Source organism: Zootoca vivipara, chromosome 2 (genome assembly GCF_965207765.1).
Source record: "Zootoca vivipara chromosome 2, rZooViv2.hap1.1, whole genome shotgun sequence".
NCBI lineage: Eukaryota > Metazoa > Chordata > Lepidosauria > Squamata > Lacertidae > Zootoca > Zootoca vivipara.
This window is the reverse complement of record NC_142584.1, coordinates 67,104,566-67,128,158: the sequence shown is the minus strand read 5'-3', so window position 1 is coordinate 67,128,158 and position 23,593 is coordinate 67,104,566. Positions and strand designations below refer to the sequence as shown.

Sequence of the window (23,593 nt, the reverse complement as noted above, 5' to 3'; positions counted from 1 at the left end):
CCAGTTTTGTAAGACTTAAGGAGATTACTTCTAGGCACTAGTACTTGTTCTTTTGCCCTTGGGGGAAAATGCTATTTTAATGGGGCTCATCTCACACAAAGCTGAGTTAAAAATGGTTCACAAATGTCAGTTGCTTAATGTAAATCAGGCTTCCCCAAACTTCGGCCCTCCAGATGTTTTGAGCTACAATTCCCATCTTCCCTGACCATTGGCCCTGCTAGCTAGGGATCATGGGAGTTGTAGGCCAAAACATCTGGAGGGCCGCAGTTTGGGGGTGCCTGATGTAAATCTTTAGTCCATGTTCAACTGCCAATACAGCCTTACTAAACTGAAGTTATGTTCGAGCAGTTCCCATTATTATTTAAAAACTTTTTAAAAAAAGTTAGTCTGGAAACAAGCTTAATAAATGCATTTATTTAGCAATTCACACCATTAACATTCCTTTCTACTTTTGTGGCTGCACCAAGAGAAAGTGCTTTCAAATTAAAAGGAGAAAAGAACAAAGGATGTGACTAAAGGATGGAAGATGTGGGATAAATCAGCTAATGACCTATTCTGTGAAGCTGGACGCATCTCTCTGCTGTAGTAAGGAACTTTGTGGAACTGCAAAAGCATATCTAGTCAGAAAGAGCACAGCTACTGAAACCCCAGAAAGGAACATACCGTAAGATACAACTCATTCTTTTCTTGCACTAAATTATACAACATTTCAAACGACAAGGTCCTCCAGATCTACTGGATGAGGCCACATCTAGCAGCTCTAAAAGGGGAAGGAAACCAACATTGATGGATTCCTCATCTTTTTCTAGTAGCATCTTTGCAGCAATCTACATAAAACAGTGCTATTTCTAAGAAATGTGCCATGTTCTCGTGCTTGGAAAACTCACGTGTAGAAGAGGCTACTATAATAACAGCCATCCACCTGAAACAAAAAACACAAACGGTAGTCAGTTTCTGGCAAAAACACTGCACTCGCTCAAGTTTAAAGAGTAGGAGCTGAGCATTCTCCCTTTCCCTTTGTGAATCTTTCCTTATAGTGATTCCTAGGAAGCTCAGTGACATATTTCACAGCTATGCATGTTGCAACTTAAAGCCCAGCCAACATCAGAAATCCCTTCAATGAATACCTGCTGCACCTTACTTTTCTGGTAGAAACAGTTGTCAACTAACATTGAAATGCCTGATCTGCACTGCTGGCTGATTGGAGTATCTCCGCTAGCACCCACATTTACTGGACTTCTGAAAACTCTTGGTTAGCATTGGGAAATTCCTGAAAGGAAGAGACTGTTGTTGAGAAGGGCAGCAATTTATCTCCTACCTGCTTCAACTACGGTACCACCCCAACAGTTGATGCGTCTCGCATTACTGCTAAGATTCTGTGTGAATATAGCATGGCACATGGGATGCAGTGTTCAGCTTCCTGAGAATGTTTTTTTTTCTTATAAGAGCAAATTTCCAACCCTTATGACTGTGAAGATATACTCTGAAAGTGTGTGGGCAATGCTTGCAAAAATCTCAGAGCTCAAGATTTCCAGTAGCTACAGGTTAAGGTTCTAGTAGATTGCATGGTTCCTTAGCCTACTTACAAAGTCAGGACACATTATGCAAAATAGTAGAAAATATAAAGCAGCATTTGAAAAATAAAATTTCATGCAAATATACATATTTTATGCAGGTTAAAAGAGTTACCTTCTTGTGATGCTGAACTTTTTTTTAGTGCAGAGTACTCAGAGGCCTGCACACCATGCAGCCCATCAATAATGGTCAAGTCCTGACTAACAGCTGAGCTATATGGCACACATAGTTTTTTCTAGTCTTTCTACAGCTAGGGTCTCCAATTTGGTGTCTATGCCCCCCTTATATTAAATGAGGGGTTTTTACATTTTTTGTTGTGATGCCTGTTGTTTGGTCTTCTGTTCATCTGGAGACTGTGTAGGCTTTTTGCCTATTGCTGGGGGAGAAGTTTCTGAGCATTGCATGTTCTTCCACACAATGAACATTTTGTGCCCACAAGTTTCTTAGATTTCCAGCTATGTCCCTGGGTCCAGATATTTTGGGACCTCTTTTCTAAGCTGCAGTGTCGTCTTTTACTGACTCTACTTACCAAACAAAGGTTTCCTGGCCAGACTTTGGTTGATGGATGTGGGAGTCAGACAGAGAAACCTTTCTGCAAGTTCTACAGTGGGTTAAAAGACAAAACAAAGTTGGGGGAAAGCCTCCTCTCCCCCTGCCCCTCACCCTGGGTAGGTCAACGAACTACTGCCAATCTTCATCTTGACTTGCAGACCAGCTTGCCTGCATGGGAAAGGGATTTCCAGGCATGTGTCAAACAAAACCTGAATCTATATATGTGCCCCTAAGATCAATGAGGGGTAGTTTGGAAATGATTTCGTAGAATCACAAAGTTGGAAGGGACCTCAGATGCCAACAAATCCTGCTCCCTTCTGATGCAGGAAATCTACAAGTTTGCACTCGCAGACAGGCATACACATACCTCCAAACTGCTTTCTTGTCTTTCTTAGTATCAGAAATACATAGAAGTGGTATTGCTGGGTGCTCTGATATAGCTGCTTGATGTTCCTGATGCCACTGCAAATCTTTGCTGATGCCATCCAATGTGGGTAAGACAGAGAGTTGGCCTGGCAACCATGGATCACAGCTAGCGATCTAGGTGTTGCAGAGAGAGACTAACATCAGCTAACTAACCATCTTGGGTCCCTCTGAAGAATATTATATTTAGTCCCAGCCTTTGCTGTCAGTTCAGTTGTAAGACACAGGGAACACTGGCCCTGTGGATCTGGGAAAGAGTGCCAGAAGGAGATGGCAATACACACACCTCTTGGTCTCCAGGGCAGAGCTGTAGCTCTTCAATACTGAAACGCACCCATGTTGGAGAAGGCTGGCGCAGAATCAGCCGCATGGCAATCGCCCGATCCACACTGCAGAGCATCTAAAAGAAATAATATATGCTGCTAAAAAAATGAACACCTGCAACAACTGCTGACAAGACACTTGAAACAAGACTAATGTATTGAGTCATTGCAGGTGCTGGAGTTCCTTCTGTCCATTTATGAAGTGATAAGAGTGCTGGACTAGGACTGCTCAAATCTGTACTCGGACATGAGGCTCACTGGGTTTACCTTGGGAGAATGACTATTTCTCAGCAGCCTCTACATCACAGGGCTGTTGTGAGGATGGAGAGAGTGTTTGGCTTTATTAGCTGCCCTAAGAGCACTTATGCTGGGGTGCAGTAAGAATCACTTCAGTTGACTAGTGCATAGTTCTAAGAGCTGTATCAGAAACCACCTGGCCTAATAAGTTATAAATGGTTGGCATTAATGGACAATATATTGTTCAAGAATAGAACTGGAAAACATTTTCAAGGGAGAAGCTCTTGCTGTAAGTTGCATCTTCACCATTCCCTCAGAAGTTTTTCTTAAAGCTAAAGGGATGTTGGAGTAGCTACTAATGGCCCTGGCAGTCCCTATCTACTCAGTAGTGTAGGAGAGGAGAGTGGGAAATCTGGACATAAACATTGCACTTAACCCATATTAATAATTAAACTGGGTTTTTTTAAGGATTTTTAACGTACAGTTCCTATAAGTGTGGGGAACGAGAGCCAGCTTTAGTGAAAGTACAAAGGAACACAGGTTCAGAATAAAAGCTGCTTGGTAAGTAGTGCCCAAGGGGTTCAACTTTGCACTTGGCAATGAGCACGTGCTCCCAACTGCTCCACCTCTGTAACAACCACAGCTGAGGCATCCTCCTGTAAGAGCACTGTCTTGAAAAGAGAGCTTAGTCAGATTTTAGATCTTGCATTTCAAGTGCAATATCAGTTACCACAGAGAATGCTCCCTAGAGAAAAAGAGACTGCAGTCTGCCAAGAGAGCTGTTTATAAATGAATAGAAAGGAAGCAATACACTGGCCTTTCACCTCCAGCTCCCAGTGGAGCCCGGTTATCCTAACCTGATTCCTGGAGAAACAGAAGTAATCCTGGGAGCCTTCCTCTGTGTGTGGGTTGGGCATCAGGCAATAATTACGTAAGCAGGTGACCCAGCTGGAGCGGCTTTTGCTTCCCTTGTTTGTGAAGTTTTTTTGCTGCATCCGCACAGTCAAGAAAGCTGTGTAATAATTCCTGAACACAATCTCCTGTAACTGAAAACAAGCCTGTCAGTTAATTACACAGCTCCCTCTGCATAAAATAATTATTAACAAGCAAGCAGCCTGTGCCTTACATTTAGAAAATCAAAATCAAAACAGCAACCAACTGTGCAAAGAGTAACAGCAGAACTTTATGGAAATGCTTTTCTGCTGGGCTTAAAATGGTGAAAACCTGGGGAGGAAGTGCTAGAGCAGAAATATCCACCCTCCAGTCACCTCAAACATTCTATCCAGGACTTGTACCTTCTTGAGAGAAGATATGGAGGATAAGTAATATGAGAACACAATGTCAGCTACTTGAGGGCTTTTTGCTGCAGAAGCAATTTCAGAAAAATGTCACTTGACAATTCTTAATGCTTATGTTGATGATTGTTCAACTGAACCAGACAAGGCAACTCTATGGAAGAGGACATTCCTGGGTCTACTGTTTCAGGTAGGTTGGGTAATCTTTGCTGCATTCACAAGCCAGTAGCTGTAGTGGGTAAATGTTTTTCTTAGGACAGGAGTGGCTAATAATATTTATTTCCCCATAGGATCTGAATTTACCCTTGGCTAACCCTCTAGCTGTTGGCCAGTGGTGGGTGTCATGAAAAGTAGATGTAGCCACCCCATAGTCTTGTACACATACTCTAGCATACACACACACATTATACAGACAGCCCCAGCCAATCCATGCAGCTCAACTGAGAAAGGACATTATTGAAACCTCCCTGCACATTAAATAATAGATCTGATGACCAGGAAGATAGTACAAAGTTCTGCAGGTCAGGGCGGTGGGTTAATTGTGGAGCTCGGTCATCCAGTTCTGCTTTAGAAAATAACCTCAAATATGTGGTCATTTGATTTTGAAGTTCAATATCCTGCTACTATCCTTTATCTTCTCATAGTCAAGTAAGTTTATCCACAACTGAATGATGGGAGGAGATGGTTCTGAGAGATCAACCTCTTGTATGAGATGTGTTATAAGGAGGAATGTAATAATAATAATAATAATAATAGTCAGTTGCCACAAGTGTGACTTGTCATTGTACCAGCACTACTCTGTCAAGACTAGGTGGTGGGGAGACATGTTCTTGGTAATACTTCCTGTGCTTTGCTGATCTAATTTACACCCAACTACTGTACTGTTTTCCCCCTGAACGTTAGCAGTGGAGTCACTGGGGGTGGGGGTCTTGTGCAAATCAGTGTCTCAACATCAATTCCACATCTACACACAAAAGGCAGGGACCAATTTCACAAGCTTATTAGGAAAATAAAGAGTGACAGGTATCACTCCTGAACATGAAGTCTGATTGAGTGCTATGAAGAAGGGTAGATGCTTTGATAAGGCAAGCATATATGTGTCCCTGAGGGCCTTCCTAAGTCATTTGCTGTACAATACATCTGTTATGACATTTGCTCCACTCGCACTCCCCTGCCTGTGTGGGTTTTTTTTAAAAGACATTTCCCCCTTAATATTTTGTCACTGGGAAAATGAGGTTTCCTCTCCCTCTACTATCACCATTGAGTGCTGTGTAATATGTGGGGGGTGGGGTGGGGGCTGCTAAGATGACCAGGGCCTTAGGCTTGGTGAAAGAGAGCGAGAGAGACCACGCTTTGGGCTCAGAAGGTCCAGGACCCACCGGAATCTCCAACGGAAAACAACTTCAGCTTCTCGCTCCCTACTCAGGGACACGAGGGAAAGGTCGGACCAAGATGGGATTTCGTGAGGCTGAAGGCGCCCCTCGCACTTACGAAGAAGGACCGGCGGCGAGGCAGCAGCACGTCGATCACTGACGCCCCGGGTCGCCAGGACATTTGCCCGTCCACCTGCACGGCGACCGCGTTTCTGACCGTGCACTGAGCAGCCTCGCGCGCCATGTCCCCTGAGGAAGCAGCGCAGGCTTTCTGTGGCAAGGACAAACTTCTCGGCGCCGCTTCCTTCCTTCCCTCCCGTCTCGCCGCCTCCACGGCCAAAATGGCGGCAGCGAGCGCGCCTGCCCACCCAGTGGCCTTTGGGGAGGGCTGCCTGCGCCCTTAAAACCCCGACACTCAGGGGGGTGGGGGGAGCGTTCAGGGAGCGCGCGAAACTCTCGTCCACAAACGAGCGCTGATCTGGGAAAGGAGGACGTGACGCGAAGGCGTTCGCAATCTCCATGGAAACGACCGCGGTTCGGTCCTTTGTCCGGGAAGGGAGAGTAGGCCGGAAAGGCTAAACCTATTAGAGGTTGCGGGGAATTCCCGCCCGCCTATCAGTTGCGGTGTTCGAAGCGCGCATAGAAGTGCGGAAGCAGCGAGCCGGCGCTCCTTTTACCTGCGGGGAGGGGGGAATGGGCGGAAGGATACAGCGCTTCTCGAATTCTCAGTACAGTAAATACGCCTTGAATTGCGCTCTTTGAGCGGCATTTTATGAAGAGAGTTTACTCGCTTACTTAGGAGAATGTATAAACCGCTTAATAATAATATAAATCCTCCAAGCGGTGGACATAAAAACAAAAAGACTTATAAATGAAAAACAGATAAAATAAGCAAAAAAATTGTTTTTTAAATTATATTTTTATTCACTTTTCTTTTTCTATCGTTACATACATGTCATATCAATAACATTTATATTACATCACTTCTCCCCTCCTGGGCTTCCCCCAACTTCCACTTCTGGTTTGTTTCCCTCTTGTTACATACTGCTGTTTCTTAAGAGTCTACTATATCGTTTCTTTTATCGTTTTAAATGTTCTATGTTAATAAAGGTGTGAGTGTTTATTTAAATCCTGCCATCAAATCAATAGTCTTCCTTCGTTTCTGCAAGTATTTTATAAATGGTTCCCACTCTTTTTCAAAGTCACTGTTGTCTTTTTCTCAAAGTCTGTCCATCAATTTTTGCCAGTTCTGCATAGTTCATCCATTTCTCTTGCCATTGTTCTTTAGCTGAAATTTCTCCAGTCTTCCACTTTTGTGCTATCAGAATTCTCGCCGCCACAGCCATAGTAGTAGTAGTAGTAATAATAATAATGATAATAATAATAATTTATTATTTATACCCCGCCCATATGGCTGAGTTTCCTCAGCCACTCTAGGCAGCTTCCAACAGAAAAATAAAATACAATAAACTACTAAACATTAAAAAGCTCCCTAAACAGGGCTGCCTTCAGATGTCTTCTAAAAATCTGGTAGTTGTTTTTCTCTTTGACATCTGATGCGAAGGCGTTCCACAGGGCGGGCGCCACTACCAAGAAGGCCCTCTGCCTGGTTTCCTGTCATTTGGTTTCTCCCAATGAGGGAACCGCCAGAAGGCCCTCAGCGCTGGACCTCAGTGTCCGGGCAGAACGATGGGAGTGGAAACGCTCCTTCAGGTATACTGGACCGAGGCCATTATATATGTGCCTGGATAGGCTTTCACATACTAGCATATGTTACACAGTTACTAAGTTCAGTGTTAGGGTAATTTATTTTGGAAGGTGGCTTTTTTTGGAAAGATTTTAGACACACATCACACAAAAACCCTCACTCGCAAATCTTGCCCCACCCCATTCTAATTGGGCAATGGCAGGCTCTGCTACTGCACACAGAAGGTTTTTTGGTGTGCTTTCCTAAAGGATCCTTGAGAACCCTCTGCTTGAGACTGGGGAAAGTTATGCAGAATGAATAGTTCTGGACAGCAGACCAATGGCCTGAATGAGCATAAAGACAGCTTTATAGAAAGTAGGGTTATGCCACAATCTGTCAACCTTTAACATGGTGCAAAACTCACGGCTGTTGCTGCTTTGGTGCCACTAACATGGCTACTGGAATGCGTCACTGAAGTACTCTGGACCGTTCTTCCGATCCCAGGAAAGGCTGGCAGTGAAGCTGAATCAGGAGGAGGAGGAAGGAAAGCATGTTAAGTATTTGTGTAGGAGGAGGGGAAAAGAACTTCCCAGAGATGTCTGCTTTGTTAAAGGCCAACTAGACATTGCAGTCCTTCAGTTGGCGCAGTAATTTGCACTTCTGAAATCCAAAGCACCTTATTTAAAAGATGATGAGATACATTAGACTACTGCAATGAACTTTGCATGGGGCCACACTTGAAAAAGTGTCTGGAAACTGAACTTTAGTGCAGATTGCCACTGCCTGGCTGTTGTATGGAATAGTAAGCGGGGAATCATATCAATCCCATTCTCAGAGCTGGCTGTCAGTGAAAGGGATCATGACTAGTGTACAATGCACTACATTACTTGGGACTAAAGTACTTGAAGGAGTAAAATCCAGCCCAGAATTTGCAATCAGAGGAGGAGGTCCTTGTTCATTATCCCATCGGTGAGAGTGACAAGGATGATAGCAGAATGAGCAGGGTGCTCCTGGTGGCAGTGCCCTGTTAATGCTGTTTTGAACTTTTGATGTTTGTTTTAACTTTTATTATGATTCATATTTTTATGCCACTGTTGTCTTGGGCTCCCTTTATGGAGGAAGAACTGACTATAAATTTGATGAAGTAAAATTACACTTCATTCCCAGTTAACTAAACACTGCTTATTAGAACATCATATGTAATACGGTAACTAGGGGCACTGATCCATCTAGGACAGAGTTGAAGAACCCAAGGAGCAGAACATGGCCCTCTAAGTCTGTCTGGTCCTTGTGATTCTCCTAGCAGGCATGTCCAAAGTCCATTTGGGGGGCCTAATCCAGCCCCTTGTCTGGTTTAATCCAGCCCCTGTGGCAGTTTATTTTTTGGGGTCAAACAAGCTCAACAACTTCAATCCTTAAAAAAAGCTCAACAACTTTGGTCGGCCCTCATGCATGTTCACTTCATCAAGTTCGGCCCTCTTTGAAAAAAGTTTGGGCACCCCTGTTACGACCCCTTCCCAGCCACAGCTACAACTGTGCAATTTTTGCATCCCCCCTGAGTGGTTTTGCTTGGCTGGAATGTGTCCTTGAACTCATGGTAATCATGAGCATAACCAGGATTTTTGTTGGGGGGGGCAGACTTTTCTTAGTGGGCACAACCTCATGTTTTTATTGATTTATAGTGATTTTTTTAGTGATGGGGGGCAGCTGCCCCCCCTTCCCCTCTTGGCTATGACCATGCTGACCAAGAACAGAAGTGTGTGTGTGATTGTGCATTGAAACTAGCTTGTGGTAGAAAGATGATGTTTACATTCATTGCTCCACCCTCATCTAGCACTGTTGTGTGTGCCCCTGCCCCCACCCCACCCCGCCAAGTTGCCCAGAAGGGAATGTGGCTCTCAGGCTGAAAATGGTTCTCCACCTCTGATCTAGGAGTTGATGGTTTTCAGAAGCATCATTTACTGCAGCTTCGCCAGGTGGGTGGGAAATGGGTGCCATGTGCAGAAGTACCCATGCTGACTTAGCAGCCAGGCCTTTTTCTGGTTTTCTTTTGAAGCTGACAAAAAAAAAAATATGTCCTGAACCCCTGGCCTACCTGGCAACAAGTCAGTATGTCAAGTCCAAGGTCCAAACTAAGGTTAATGAAATGCAGTCCAGGGTCAATCCAAGTCGGCCAAGTCTGGAGTCCAGCAGTCAGGATACAGCCCAGAGTAAAGGCCCATAAACATGGTCAGCTGAGCAGGCACAGCACATCAGCTCTGCTAGCTGTTTGTACTTTACATGCTGTTTGCAGCATCTGGCTTGATGAGGCGTGTGACCCACACCTGTTCCAGGTTGGAACTGATGAATAGCACACCTCCTCCCAGAGCTAGCGAGCCCCACCTGGCCAGCTAGTGAGCTGGGCTGTGGGCCCTTGCCTGCTTCAGCCTCCTGGAGTGCCACTCCTACTGCTCCCTATGCCTCAGAGCCCACCGTGTTTGTGGGGACAGGGGCCCCTCTGGCTCTGGCGATGGGTCCTGCTGCTCTGGTTCCTGTGCATTGACTTCCATGCCTTCACCATCCTCCATCACCCTGTGAGTACTTCCTTCCCTGGTGTGTCACAGCCCCAGCTACACTCCTTACCAGGATCCCCCTCTTCCTCCTTGTCCTGCCAGTTTATGACAAACATGTTCAAAATGGGGTGTGAGGGCTAACTTTAGTCCCCTTTCTTACCAAACCAGCTCTGCAGCTCCCCCTCCCCTTTTTTAAAGGAAACTGTTGGAATAGAACTCATTTCTTAAGTAAGCTTTAAAAAAAAACATGCTGAATGGATGGTGGTTGTGGTTGATGGCAACCACTAGGTTAAAGATGTTGCTGTAAATTTTCAAAGTGCTTACCATTCTACTGTAGGCACATTTCAGTCCAGTAGTCAAATCAGTTATTTATGGAGGCTCTGAAGGGAGGAATGGAAGGGAGTGCAGCCTGTTCTTATACTTTCTGTGTGGCATGAACTGTCATTAGTGTGAGATGATGATGATGAGTTTATTAATTATTATTATTATTTAAATTTATATCCCACCTGTCCTCCCAAAGGAGCCCAGGATGGCAAACAACAAGTGATAAAATAGTAAGAATATCTTCAAAACAATTCCAATACAGATGCAGACTGGGAAAGACCTCCACTTAAAGGCTTGTTGAAAGAGGAAAGTCAGGCACCAAAGAGGCAACAATGACTACACCTGTCTAATAACCAAGGGGAAGGAATTCCAAAGGGAGTTGACTTTTGATTGCTAAGTGCAGTACCAGGCTTTCTCAAAAGAGGTCACCCTTTTACCAAAGATGTCACTGAAAGGGATGCATTCCATATTTGCTAAGTGTGTTGCAGCAAAAACAGCAAAGAGTTTTGTGGCACTGTGAAAACTAACAAATGTACCGGTATATTGGTGCAAGTGTGTATGGGCCAAAGCCCAGTTCCTCAGATGTGTAACCTCATTGGATAGGTAGGTTTACTCAAACAGCAAGTGGAGATATTTTTACAAAGTGAGACCCAAATGCTAACCCCTCTCCTCTCTTTGGCGATCACTGGCAGCCGAGTAAGATAGTCTTCCATGAACACGGTCTTAGTAGTGAATCTGTAAGTGACTGTGGAGGCCAGTTCTGGATCCACACGTCCTTCCACAGGGGGACATGGGTTTCCGGGCAGGAGTTGATCATGGTGAGGGTTTGCCAAACGTGCCTTACTCTTAGCTTGTTTCTCCTTTTCGCTCTGAGTTTGTGCTTCTTCAAAGTCCACAACACCTTTGGTAAAGGCTGTTCTCCAGTTGGAGCACTCACAGGTGAGTGTTCCCCAGCTATCAGTGATTATACTACATTCCCCCCCCCCAATTTGCCTTGAGAGCATCTTTAAACCTCTTTTGTTGTCCATTGGTATTTCGCTTTCCATTCTTAAGTTGGGAATAAAGTAGTTGCTTTGGAAGAGGCATCTGAACAACTTTTATCTGGTTTGTGAATAGACAAAGCTGTATCATTAGTGTGCAGAAATACCTAAAGAGTGACAATTACTTTCTGAAGTGAGCTAAATCACTCCTGTTCTTATACTAGGAGTAAGCCTACTTTCATAAAGACTTCCATATAGCCAAAAACGTGAGGTTGGTGGCAGTGCAGGGCATCTACTTACTTCTGGGTGCAAATCGCTTCCTATATGCAAAGGAATACACATGGGTATAGCCTTACTTTTTTGCAATTCAGTGATTTTTTTAAGTTTGGCAGTTACTAGCTTTCTAATAATTCGAGTCTCCTTCTTTGGAGGTCTTTAAGCAGAGGCTTGACAGGCATATGTCAAGAATGCTTTGATGGTGTTTCCTGCTTGGCAGGGGGTTGGACTGGATGGCCCTGGTGGTCTCTTCCAACTCTATGATTCTATTATTCTACGTCCTTTTATTGTTTTATTTGGTTAGAGTGGTACCTCGGGTTAAGAACTTAATTCATTTTGGAGGTCCATTCTTAACCTGAAATTGTTCTTAACCTGAGGTAGCACTTTAGATAATGGGGCCTCCCACTGCTGCTGTGCCGCCCGCCACCACACTGCGATTTCTGTTCTCATCCTGAGGTAAAGTTCTTAACCTGAGGTACTATTTCTGGGTTAGCGGAGTCTGTAACCTGAAGGGTCTGTAACCTGAAGTGTCTGTAACCCGAGGTACCACTGTACAATGCGGCCAGTGATGTTATTCACCTTGATATTGTACTGTTGGATAAAGTTTATTTCCCTGCCTGCACTTGAACAAAGCCAGCTCACACATGCATGCATCTATCTATCATGTGATTGCTTAACACTCAACCTATCACAGTTTAATGTATCAACTGACTCTACTGAAAAGCAGTGTGTTTGAGGGAATGTAAAGTGGTATGAAAGTCCTGCCTGTGGCGATTGATCTATAATGGCTCATGCGCACATGCCAAATAGTCTGAAGCTGTTGTTGAGCAAAGAAGATTCATGTGTGAAGTACCTTTAAGCTTAATATTTAGCTTTTGTTAGTTTGGTCTTATCCACTTTAGAACACTTATCACCCTGATTCAGCCATCTTCCCCTTCTTGTGGTAGAGGCATGAGTAGGGAATCTGTGGTTGAATTTACACCCATAACCCATGTCCAGAAGGAATGGTCAAGGACGATGGGGGTTGTAGTCCAACAATATTAGGAGAGCCGTAGTGCACAATATCATATGGAGCAGTTCTTCTGCAAATGCCATTGTCTATGGTAGCGATGGCCAGCCTGCAGCCCTCCAGATGTTGTTGGACTGCAACTCTCATCACCCCTGACCATTGGCCATGCTCCTGGAGATGCTGGGAGTTGGAGATCAACAATATAGGAAGTGCTACAGTTTTCCCATTCCTCATCTACAGGATCCTGGTAAATAGAAAAAAAGAAAAAGAGCAAATCCACATTCAGTGCATAGAAAATAGTACAGGATTCCTCTTTGTGCAGGCTAAATAAACTAACAGAGTGAATTTATAAATCTATTATCATATTTCATGGTGCCATGTTGTCATGTGTGCAGAAACCGACATGGCTGTCATTTAGCTTCTCTCAAAACAGCCCCCCATATGTTAATGCACATTAAAGCATCTTTTTCTTTCTTTCTTCACTTTTCTTAAAAACAAATTTTATGTGTTGTATTTAACTTTTTTAAAAAAATATCCTAGGCATAGCTGTCAACTTTTGGATTTGAAAATAAGGGATCAGCAGCCTCACCTGTCCCGGGGACAGTCTATGGTATATCTAACAATCCAGGATAGCAGCGGGAAACGGCGCTGGAATAAGGGAATTTCCCGCAAAAAAATGGAGGGTTGACAGCTATGATCCTAGGCAGTGCATTTGGTTTAAGCCTAGTTGTAGGCCTATTAACCATATTCTCCCCATATGAAGCTGCCCTATTCTGTCAGGCCATTGGTCTGCTTAGCATTGCTTAGCAGCAGCTCTCCACATCCCATGCAGCATTCTCCCCTCCCCTCGATTCCTGCTAGGAGAGATACTTTAACTGGATATGGTGGGCATTGTTCCTGGGATGTTCTGCATGAAAAGCATTTGCTCTCCTGCTGAGCTACTATGCCTCCTCACCTATTGTTGGAGTGGATCTGCGGGAAATGCAACCATCCAGAATCAAGTAGTAAAAGTCCTCTGGCATCTTCAGCAAAGCTTTAGTAATTGATTTTCATTGGGAAAGATCTCCAATATCAGGACTGAGAAAGACCTCTGCCCAAGATGTTCCGAGTCAGAGTAAAGAGAATGCAGCTAGAATGGCCCAGTGAACCATTTCATTAGAAGCCAACTTTGTATGTTTATATTGATTACAGAGTTCTTTGTAAAAGTGCACCTGTCTTTCACTGACTAATTGAAACATCCCTATAGTCAACCAGAAAATTAAATTAAATGGGAGAGGACTAGGCTTTTCAGACCTGGAAAATATATCTTACACACTACAGCGGTCCAGAGATCTAAAAGGTATCCAAACAGTAGGTTTTATTAAGAATGCAGCGAAACAGCTTCCTTGTCAGAAAGTTGAAGGAGCTTACTGTATATTCCTGTGTATAAGACTAGTTTTTAACCCAGGAAAATCTTCTCAAAAGTCGGTGGTTGTCTTATACGCCTGGTCGTATTTCTTATACGGCGAGTATATCCCAAACACTATATTTTAACTGGAAAAGTTGGGGTCGTCTTATACGCCCAGTTGTCTTATAAGCCGGAATATACGGAAGAATATGCAGTAGTGCAAAGCATTATACAGTATTCATTCTGCCATTGCTCCATATTAATCTTTCAAACTGGCCTATATTTAGAACAACTCTAGACTTAATAACAGTTCTAGATAAATCATGGCTCACTTCTATTGCATGTAAGTGTAATATCTGATTTGTTACTATGCCTCTTGAAGAGTAAGCCTCTCCTTGCCACTTTGGGGCATTTATCTGCCATCTCTGGTTTGTACATGTTAAGAGATCTGACCAGAAATGTTCTTCTCCTGGTCTCTAATTTTTATCACTAGTCCTGCTGATTTAAATTATTTTGGGGGAACCAATCCATTCTTATAACTTGTGCTCTTTCAATATTTGCAGCACCTATACAGGTCTACTTAGAAGCAAGACTTGTTGTTTTCAATAGGATTTATTCCCAGGTAAATAAATGTAGCTTTCAGCTTTAGGCTGTAATCGTATACATTTATCTGCGAGTAAACCCCATTTAATTTAATGGGATAAATTTCTGAGCAGACATAGAAGTGTGCTGATCATCTAGTTGCAAACTTCGTTGGAATTATTGACAGTTGAGATATTATAAAATAGTTCAACAATGGCAATTCATAGAATCATAGAACTGTAGAGTTAGAAGGGATCCTGAGGGTCACCTAGTGCAACTTCCTGCAATGTAGGAATCTCAACACACGGTCCTCCCATCCAAATTGAAACCATACCAGGCCCTGCTTCGCTTTGCAAATGTACTAGCAAGTTTATTGGTGTACCAAATGAAGATTCTGGATCAGGCCATATGAGCAAAGAAGAGGGTGCACATCCAGCACCCAGAATTGCCCATTTCTGAATCTGGACCCTAGACATACTGCCAGACATATAGTCTGTGACACCAGCTGTCATACCACCTATCAACATTTGAATGATCTCAAGTGCTGTGTTTCTGCCTTAGGAGGTAAACAATTTTGAAACCAGCCTTCTATAGGTTTTGGACTACAACTCCCAACCAGCACAGCCAATGGGCAGGGATGGTGGGAGTTGTAGTTCAAAACCTTTGGAGGGCACCAGGCTGCAGAAGGCTGGTCTAAGCTCATATAGGGGCCATCAGTTTGGCAGAATTTTTACACTCAATAGCAACTGTGCAGCCTGCTACTGTGTACAGGCTGTGATAGACCAAGGCCAGACCCTCTTGTTTTGCTACTGTACAAATCTTACTTAATCTCTTACGTGTTTTTTTATAAATAAATAAATGGATAGATGGATAGATAGATAGATAGATAGATAGATAGATAGATAGATGGATTGGGGCATGTATGTCCATTAGGTTCATTGTGGAGCTAAACATCTCTTTCGACAGGGTCTAAATTTCCTTAATTTTGTTTGGTTCATGCCCCTTGTTAGTGCAGGGGTAAGATGCATACAAAGAGTAGACTGGGGGCCTGGCAGAGCTGTTGGGAATTGGCACTGGATTGCAACAGCTGCTGTGTAGGATTCTGGCCTGCTTTGCAGAAAGAGCTTAGGGAAAATGCATACTTGTTAGGAACCCCTTGCTTGTGTTTCCAAGCCCATTCCTTGGAGCAGTGTTTGCAACAAATGTTGGGTTCCCAATGCCAGAGGGTAATCCTTTCCCACCAAGCTCAGAGCTTCTCAGAGATGGATCTCAGACACAGCTCTGTTGTCAGGGATCAGCTGGAGAACAGCTGCCTGTAGAACAATCTTCTCAGTGTAGGTAGCAGACAGCAGGCCAAAAGGGTAAACCCAAGAGGAGACCCGCCCCAGAAAACCTGGCCAGGAGCCTTGACTGCAATGCTATCTTTCCATTCCTGTTCATCCACCCTGCCGAACTTCCCATACAACATGGCCTCTCCTGACACACCCGTGTCTTTTCTAAATTGCTACTTGCCAGATCCAGCTTATCATTGATAGCCTCTCTACCGGACTGTTACACCAAGCTGAAAGGCTGTACACCCATCATTCCCACACACCATCCTCTCACTCCTCCATTGAGGCCCTGTTCGACGGGGGAAGGACCTGTTGCCCCAGATGTTGCTGCTCTCAGAACCCCACTTTGACTAAGCTGGCTAGGGCTGATGGGAGTTGCAGCCCATCAACAAGTGGGGAGCCACAGGTTCCCCACCACTACTGCTAGTCAACGATACCTTTTTGCAGTCAGCATTTGTGGAGCAGAATTAAGGTAGCCTATCATACTTCTACCACAAAGCTCATGTCATCCATAGCAACGTTAAGCATTGTGGACTGTCGCGGTATGGAGAAAACTGGCCTGAAGGAGAGTCACAGAGACATATTTGAAGAATGTGTGAGATGACTTCTGTGAAGTATGGTATTGCTTTATGGTGCACAGACTGCTATGGAAGGATATCCTGGGCTTGATACCCAAAGAAAAAAGAGGCTAAGTGTGGACAGGCATGATGTAATTCATATGAAAATACAGGTAATGATGCAATGGCTGCTGTGGCTGCTCCTCATTGGTTTTCAGTGGTGTAGTTTCCTGAAAAATATTAGACTCATCATTTAAATAGAAATTGTGTCTGGGAAATCTTTTTTTAAGTTAAAAACTAAACCAGTCTTGGCTTATACATCCTCACGATATTATTTTGAATGATAACTTAACCCTGAAAGCAGATTGCTAGTCAGCTTGGTGAAAGAAGGAAATGGATCCAAGGGAGAGATACTGTAGCTAAACAGAAAGAAACATACTTCCTTTAAGAATGGGATTTCTACGTATTGGACTCTCATTAAATAGGGTAACAGTGTTTAACTGTAAGGTGTAGAACTGAGACACTCTATAGCAGGGACGTCCAACTCCCAACCTGCAACTCCCAAGAGACTGTGATCTACTCACAGAATAAAAAACTGGCAGTAATATACCCATGAAGGGGGCAAAAGTTGTTGACCTTCTAGCGATCATGCGTGAATGGGGGCCGGGGCAGGGGGGCGGGGCCGGATGTTCTTTTACTCCCGAAAAGGAAACAGAGCCCGCAATCGACTGCTAGCTCCTGGGGAATCAACCAGTCAATTGCGGTCAGCCAGTTGGACATCCCTGCTCTATAGGAATCTCTAATATGATCCTGACATGATGGCACATAGTTCAACTTGACACCTAGAAATACACAATGAGTGTAACGTTTCTGCCTTTTACTGTGCATTAAGGCCACACTCCTACACACACTTACCTTGGAGTCTCATCAGATGCATTGGGAATTTGTTCAGAGTAGACATTCATAGGATTACACAGTCAGGCTTGTTAATCATAAGATTTATTTCTGACACTTACTTGAGAGTAGGCCCAGTTTCTCTCAAGTAGGGTTTACTGTAAATGTGCGTAATATTGGGCTGCAGGCAAAACAGTTGGTCGTCAACAGTCTTAAAGGCTAGCCATGTACAAGCCAGCTTCACTGCTTGACATCAAGGTAGTGACTGTAAAAAACAGCTTCCTTGGCAAGGCTGCATTTAGTCCAGTGTTCCTGACAAAAGCAGGCCATGATGGAGCTCACCAGGCCCTTCTCATAGGGCCCCAGCAGTGGGTAGCCAAAAGGTATGCTGCCTTTGGATGTGGAATATGGGGACATCCATTATGAATTTGCCAAATACTTTTAAAAATGTCACTCAGTTTTACTGTTCTTGAATCAGCAGTCTAATCTATTGACTGAGCTCCTTCCTATGCAGCCAGCAATTCTGTGCTCCTAATTCTTCCTAAACTCCCAGTTTAACCGTTGGCATCATGGGCCATTCCTTGCCTGACTCCTCTTGCACCTGCCCTTTACCATTGCTGCATACCCTTAATCCAGGCTCTGCTAGGCAATTTTCTGTCTGTCTTGTGCCTCTTTTATAGCTACACACTAAGGAGTGGGAAAGCCAGGATGGGGAGAGTGGGGGCGGGAGCAGAGAGGGAAAAGACAGGCACTTGGCTCTGCTTCAGTTGTGTGGTTCAAAGGCAAATATTTCTGCTGGGCAAGGGAAGCCTCTTCTTCTCTTGAAGAAAGCCAACAAGGGGGGGGGGGGGAATACCCAGGCCTTTCACAACAAAGCAGCTCAGGCTGCTCCTCTGTGCCCTTGCAGTCACGGCAGGAGGCAGAGTTTTTAAAAGGTCTGCCACTGAACTTCGGAGAGAGGCTCAGATGGAACCAAAAATAGGGAAGGCCTAACAGTGACCGTGATGGGCATACAGATATATTGAGCTGCCATCACATAATCCTGCAGAAAGATGCCGAGGGAGATGGTGAATTCCCTGCACCCCCTTTGCCTGATCCTGAGAGACAGGTAGAGCACAAGCTGACTGTTCTCCCAGTATTCATAATCACATCAAGGAAGTAGGTTAGTGGAAGCTGTCACTGGCTGCAGAGACACAATTTGGGATGACATGTAGAGAGCGGCAGATGCTGCGGGGAAGCGAACAGGCGTCCGCAGCACACGGGAGGTCAACATTGTCTTATCAGACCACAGGAGAGGAGAGGGATCCTCGGCCAACAGCAGCTGAGGGCAAAAGCGCTCCAGAAAAACTTCCCAAGGCCACGCTTGAACGTCCTGGGAGGCAATGCTCCCCCAGGGAAGGCAGAGCTCGGCATTATGACGGAGGCAGCGAAGCAAAACCCAGCACTGAAGCCTTCTGTGCCTCGCCCTTGAATTACAGCAAATGCTGCTGGAGTCAAGTTACAAAATATAAAATTTGCTCCACCCACAGAGGCTAAAAATTGCTTGTTTGTCCCCAGCGAGTTTGGGGCAGGGTTGATGCTGGGCCTCTGAAATGAAATACGTTTAAAAAAAAAGAAGAAGAAATTAGTGGCCTGGGGTGGGGTGAGGAGCTTCTGGGCAAGTTTCTCTTTAAATGTCTTTAAAGTCTGGATAAGGGAGGGAGTCATGTGATGCGGGTAAACTTCTGCTGTTAAGAGAGCCATAAATAGGGAAGGCCTTTTACAGAACCTTCCCTTCTCCCATCCTGGCAGAGTTTAAAATAGATGGGATGGGCTTAATGACTGCTTGTAAGCTTGCCAAAGCGAGGCCTGGAGCAAAAAAGCTTTGGAGCAGCAACAGGGACTGGGGAGGGAGGGAGCACACAGCCTAGCCGTGCTTTCCTGCCCTTCTGCAGCGGAAAAGCTAACAAGGCTAGGCTGGGAATCTTATCAGAGGCGCCATGTGCTCCCCTTTCTCTTTCTGCAGGCACGCACATAAGACTAGCAAATGGCACAGACTCCCAAAGAAAGAAGGTGGGGGGGGGGGAGCTGCTCTGACAGTAGTGGGTACGGCTGGCAGTGGAACACATGGAGGCCTGCCACTCAGCCTCTTCAGAGGAGATGCTAGAAAGCTTTTAAGCATCCATTTTCTCATTCTCTCCACATTCTCCCTCTGAATGCGGCCTGATTAACACACGGCTGAACAATCCAATTCATAGCCTTAGGGTGCAGCAGGAGCCACGCACCAAAAATAGTAGCAGGAAAGTTTCAAACTTGCAATTGCTGAATGCAAGGAGGCAGCAGCTGCACCGTGCTGCCAATTACCCACCTTGACAGAGGCCGATTTGCCTTCCAGAGAGAGAAGACAGACCACAGGCTCCATTCCATACTTAATGTCAATCAGCTGCCCAAAAGATGCATGCAAACCATCCTGGGCTTGCAGCATGCCCTAAGATAGGACCTGTGATTCTTTGCTGGAGTTAAAACAAGGCTTGTGGCAAGTTCAAGGTGAATCAATCTGTTGTTTCCAGGTGTGTCCCCCCCCCTGCAAGAGCCTAATGCACAACAAAGAGTCTTGTGGCACCTTAAAAACGTAATGGCAAATGTAATGTGGCATATGCTTTTGTGGACTAGAGTCCATCCACTTCATTGAATGCATGAAGTTTTTCCTGAGTGACTGGTATATGCACGTTTTAACTGATTCCAATCTTGTATTTTTCTCTTGCTGTAACCTGCCCTGGGACATTGTGGTGGAGGGAGGATAACATACATTCTTTTGGGGGTAGTGATGACGGTAAACGATGAGGTCAGAGGGAAATGAAATGCAAAGAAGTACAATGGTCATTCCATTACTAACAGTGATAAATCACAAAGATTGTGGAGTCCAATCTTCAATTTGGGAAGATAGTAAACATATCCTTAAAAATCTAAAAACGGTAAATGTTTAAAACTTAATTTTGTCCTACTTATGATGAAAATGGAGAAAGGATGTAGAAAATCAGGAAAATGTGCTGGGCAGAATAGCAGTAAGAAAATAAAATACCACACCCAAGGGTCATGAAGATGAAAACCCCACATACTCACTGGCCTGGGCTCCCCAGGAGGGAAGATGGAATCCTGTGTTCTATATAGCAGCCTTCGTCTACCTGGTGCCCTCCAGGTGGGTTTGGACTACAATTCCCATAATCCCCAGTCAGCACAAGCTAGCTGTGGCTGATGGGAGTTGAAGTCCAAATATGCCTGGAGGGTACTAGGCTGACAAAGGCCAATATACAATATAATCAGTAGAATCAATTCTGAACATTCTTCCAGACACTTAATGTGATAAATGCCTAGGATCTGGGAGATCAATACAGTGGTACCTCGGTTTAAGTACACAATTGGTTCTGGAAGTCTGTACTTAACCTGAAGCGAACTTTCCCATTGAAAGTAATGGAAAGTGGATTAATCTGTTCCAGATGGGTCTGCAGAGTACTCAACCTGAAGCGTACTTAACCCGAAGTATGAGTGTAATTGGTTCTGGAAGTCCGTACTTAACCTGAAGCATACTTAACCTGAAGCGAACTGTCCCATTGAAAGTAATGGAAAGTGGATTAATCTGTTCCAGACGGGTCCACGGAGTACTTAAACTGAAAGTACTCAAACCGAAGCATACTTAAACTGAGGTATGACTGTATTCAATTCCCTACTCAGGGTTGTTGATAGAATGGAGGTGGGGAGAAGTGTGTGCCCCACCTGGAGCACCTTGAAGGAAAGGTGGCATCTAGAAATAATAACCATAATGATAAAACGTTCCTGATGTGTGGGTGTAACATGGGTGAAGAATTTTTCAGCCCAAGGGTTGCATTCCCTTGTGGGGCTTCATGCCAGTGGTGGGTGGGAACAAAGGCAAAAAAGCAGTTAGTGCACTGGACACTTTAGGTAAGAATGAATCAGAGGTTTGCACGTGCAGAGATCTCCAGCCAGGGAACAAAGAGGCACAGTCACACAGTTCAAGGCACATTCGTCAGGGAGGGTATGGAGGAGCAGGATTGGAGACAAGCGTGTCCAAGGAAGAGCCCAAAGACCAGACAGAGATGCCTCATTTGGCTCCCAGGCCTGCGACTTCTTCACTCATCCCATGTGTCTCTGGGAGCAGAGCAGAATGCAGAGATGTAGTGTATCCAGGAAGGATCTTTATAAAAGGCAGGCACCCACCCTCCCTGCCTATATCCATTATTATAACAGGCATTTTACTAGTTAATACATCATGGCTAACTTAAAAAAAGAAGACTACACATTTTAGGAAGATAGCAACACAGTAAGCAGAGTAGCTAACGATACATAAGCAAACCACCAATAGTAACTTAGGAGGAACTTCTGAATCATTCCTTGTATGTTGCAGTCCAGTTTGGCATATCCAGGGCCTTGCAAGGACACATAACAAAGTAGACGGTAACACTAGATTCATTTCAATCCAGCAAGCCAATAAAGTTTACCAGTTACCAGAACGGTGCTTGAAAGCAAGCTGCACACAGAATCAATAAAATGTCAATCTTACTGACTGCAAGTCCATACCTATTACACATAAAATGTACAAATCATCACAGCTTTTTGCTCTATCACCAGCCAAGCATTTGAAATTTGAGCTGCAAGCTGAGTTCTGGTCACTTGGTATTGTTCCAGGTTCCTCCGAGGATGAGCAATGTTTGAACCAATATGAATTTTGCATTTGTGAGCAAAGGAACGACAATGCTTACCAATTAGGTTAAATGTCACAGAGAGATTTGCAGAAACCAATTTAACTTGCACAGTGCACAAACCAGTGATGGAAATGGATTGCACATCTTGCCAGAATTCCCATATCTTTTGCTGGTATGCTTAAACTCATTGATTAATGTGGTTAAAATGTCTTGGGAGTACTCTGCACCTGGCTAACCATGGCAGCTTTCACCGGAGATTTAAAAACAAGTACAAATAAGGCAAGTTCTTGGTTCAAAGGGATGAAATAAAAGATGCCTTGAGACGAGGTTGGTAACTTTTAACAACAGCTGTGCATTAAGTTTTGTGGATAAATAGTAATAGTAAGAGCTAGTGCTGCCATGAATCATGTCATGTTGCAGTCTTTTTAGAGGTGGTTAAGTTGAATGGCTAGTGTAACTGCTGTCACACAGGAACACTTCCATAACTGACTTTTGGCTCATTTCTGTGACTGCTTTACTGTCGCCAGTAAATCATTTCATAGTCCTACCTGTTCTATCTGTTGTTGGTCCTCAAGGATAAACATATCTGAAAAATCATATTTGAGTACAGGCTAATTTCTTGTCTCGTTGCTGTTGTTCATTTTAAAATTATGAGCATGTTTAAATCTCACGCAGGGTCAAACAAGTAGGTTGGTGGTGTGTGGATCAAAACTGGAACCACAGCAGGGAGAGGGTTAACCCTTGCCTGCCACACCATGGTTCCAAAGATCATGCTGCCCTCCCCCTCCCTCCAGATATAGTGCTTGGCATCCCCCTAGGCATGATCACCTCCACACCTGCCCTTTAAAGTGTGTGTGTTTGTAGCACAAGCATGCAACACCAAGCTATGGGTTGTGTCCAAAGTAGCGCTATGGGACTTGTTTTGTCAATGCAAGGATTTCTGCTGGCACAATTGAACTTTCCCCTCTCTTTTTCCCACCATGCCTCTGCTAAATCTGTTCTAAGGGTTCCCCCAACCCTCCAGAACAGATGTGGAGAAGTGAAGGAGTTCCATCGTGCAAGCAGAAATCCTTGTACTGACGGAACAAGTGCATTGGATACTGTTCTATGGGCTGCATCTAACTCAAGAGCATTGAAATTAATGGTCCCAGGTTAGCCATGTCTATTGATTTCAATGGGTTTCCTCAGTGTGGCTAATGTCAGTTACAGCTTGGAAGCTAAATGAGAATGAAAAGCACAGAAGTTAAGGAGATCAGTGAAATTGTTTTGGATGTAACCAACGATGCCACTAGCTCCAGAACATAAATGGATTGTGCATTATAACCTTGCACACCCTGATCCTATGCATTTACTCATAAGTAAATCCCACAGAGGGTTTAATTAGATTTGCTTCCAAGTGAGCGAGTATATAATTTTAGCCAAGTAGCATATACAGTGGTACCTCGGGTTAAGAACTTAATTCGTTCTGGAGGTCCGTTCTTAACCTGAAACTGTTCTTAACCTGAGGTACCACTTTAGCTAATGGAGCTTCCTGCT

At 44.3% G+C, this 23,593-nt stretch overlaps 1 protein-coding gene across 3 annotated transcripts; it reads right to left on the bottom strand.

Moving 5' to 3' along the window:
- Nucleotides 1-394: 394 nt before the first annotated feature.
- Nucleotides 395-6,901, bottom strand: LOC118080540 (nicolin-1-like). Of its 3 annotated transcripts, none has more exons than XM_035105922.3 (6): nucleotides 5,897-6,901; nucleotides 3,968-4,156; nucleotides 2,837-2,950; nucleotides 2,495-2,667; nucleotides 2,105-2,176; nucleotides 395-922 (listed from the first exon to the last, which is right to left on the bottom strand). In XM_035105922.3, the coding sequence occupies exons 1-6, from the start codon at nucleotides 6,020-6,022 to the stop codon at nucleotides 796-798; spliced, it is 801 nt and encodes a 266-aa protein (XP_034961813.1). In that variant the 5' UTR covers nucleotides 6,023-6,901; the 3' UTR covers nucleotides 395-795. The 3 variants fall into 3 exon arrangements, with proteins under 3 accessions (XP_034961813.1, XP_060127553.1, XP_088518252.1); XM_060271570.2 differs by having other exon boundaries at nucleotides 2,885-2,950; XM_088662126.1 differs by having other exon boundaries at nucleotides 3,968-4,150.
- Nucleotides 6,902-23,593: the final 16,692 nt, after the last annotated feature.

What these genes read in the sequence shown, in the direction of transcription:
- LOC118080540 (XM_035105922.3), bottom strand. Translation starts at nt 6,022, where the DNA reads ATGGCGCGCGAGGCTGCTCAGTGCACGGTCAGAAACGCGGTCGCCGTG. An exon ending in TCTGTTTCTCCAGGAATCAG is followed by an intron (nt 2,951 to 3,967) that starts GTTAGGATAACC and finishes TATTTCTTTTAG; the next exon opens with ATGCTCTGCAGTGTGGATCG. An exon ending in GACAAGAAAGCAGTTTGGAG is followed by an intron (nt 2,177 to 2,494) that starts GTATGTGTATGC and finishes AACCCACTGTAG; the next exon opens with AACTTGCAGAAAGGTTTCTC.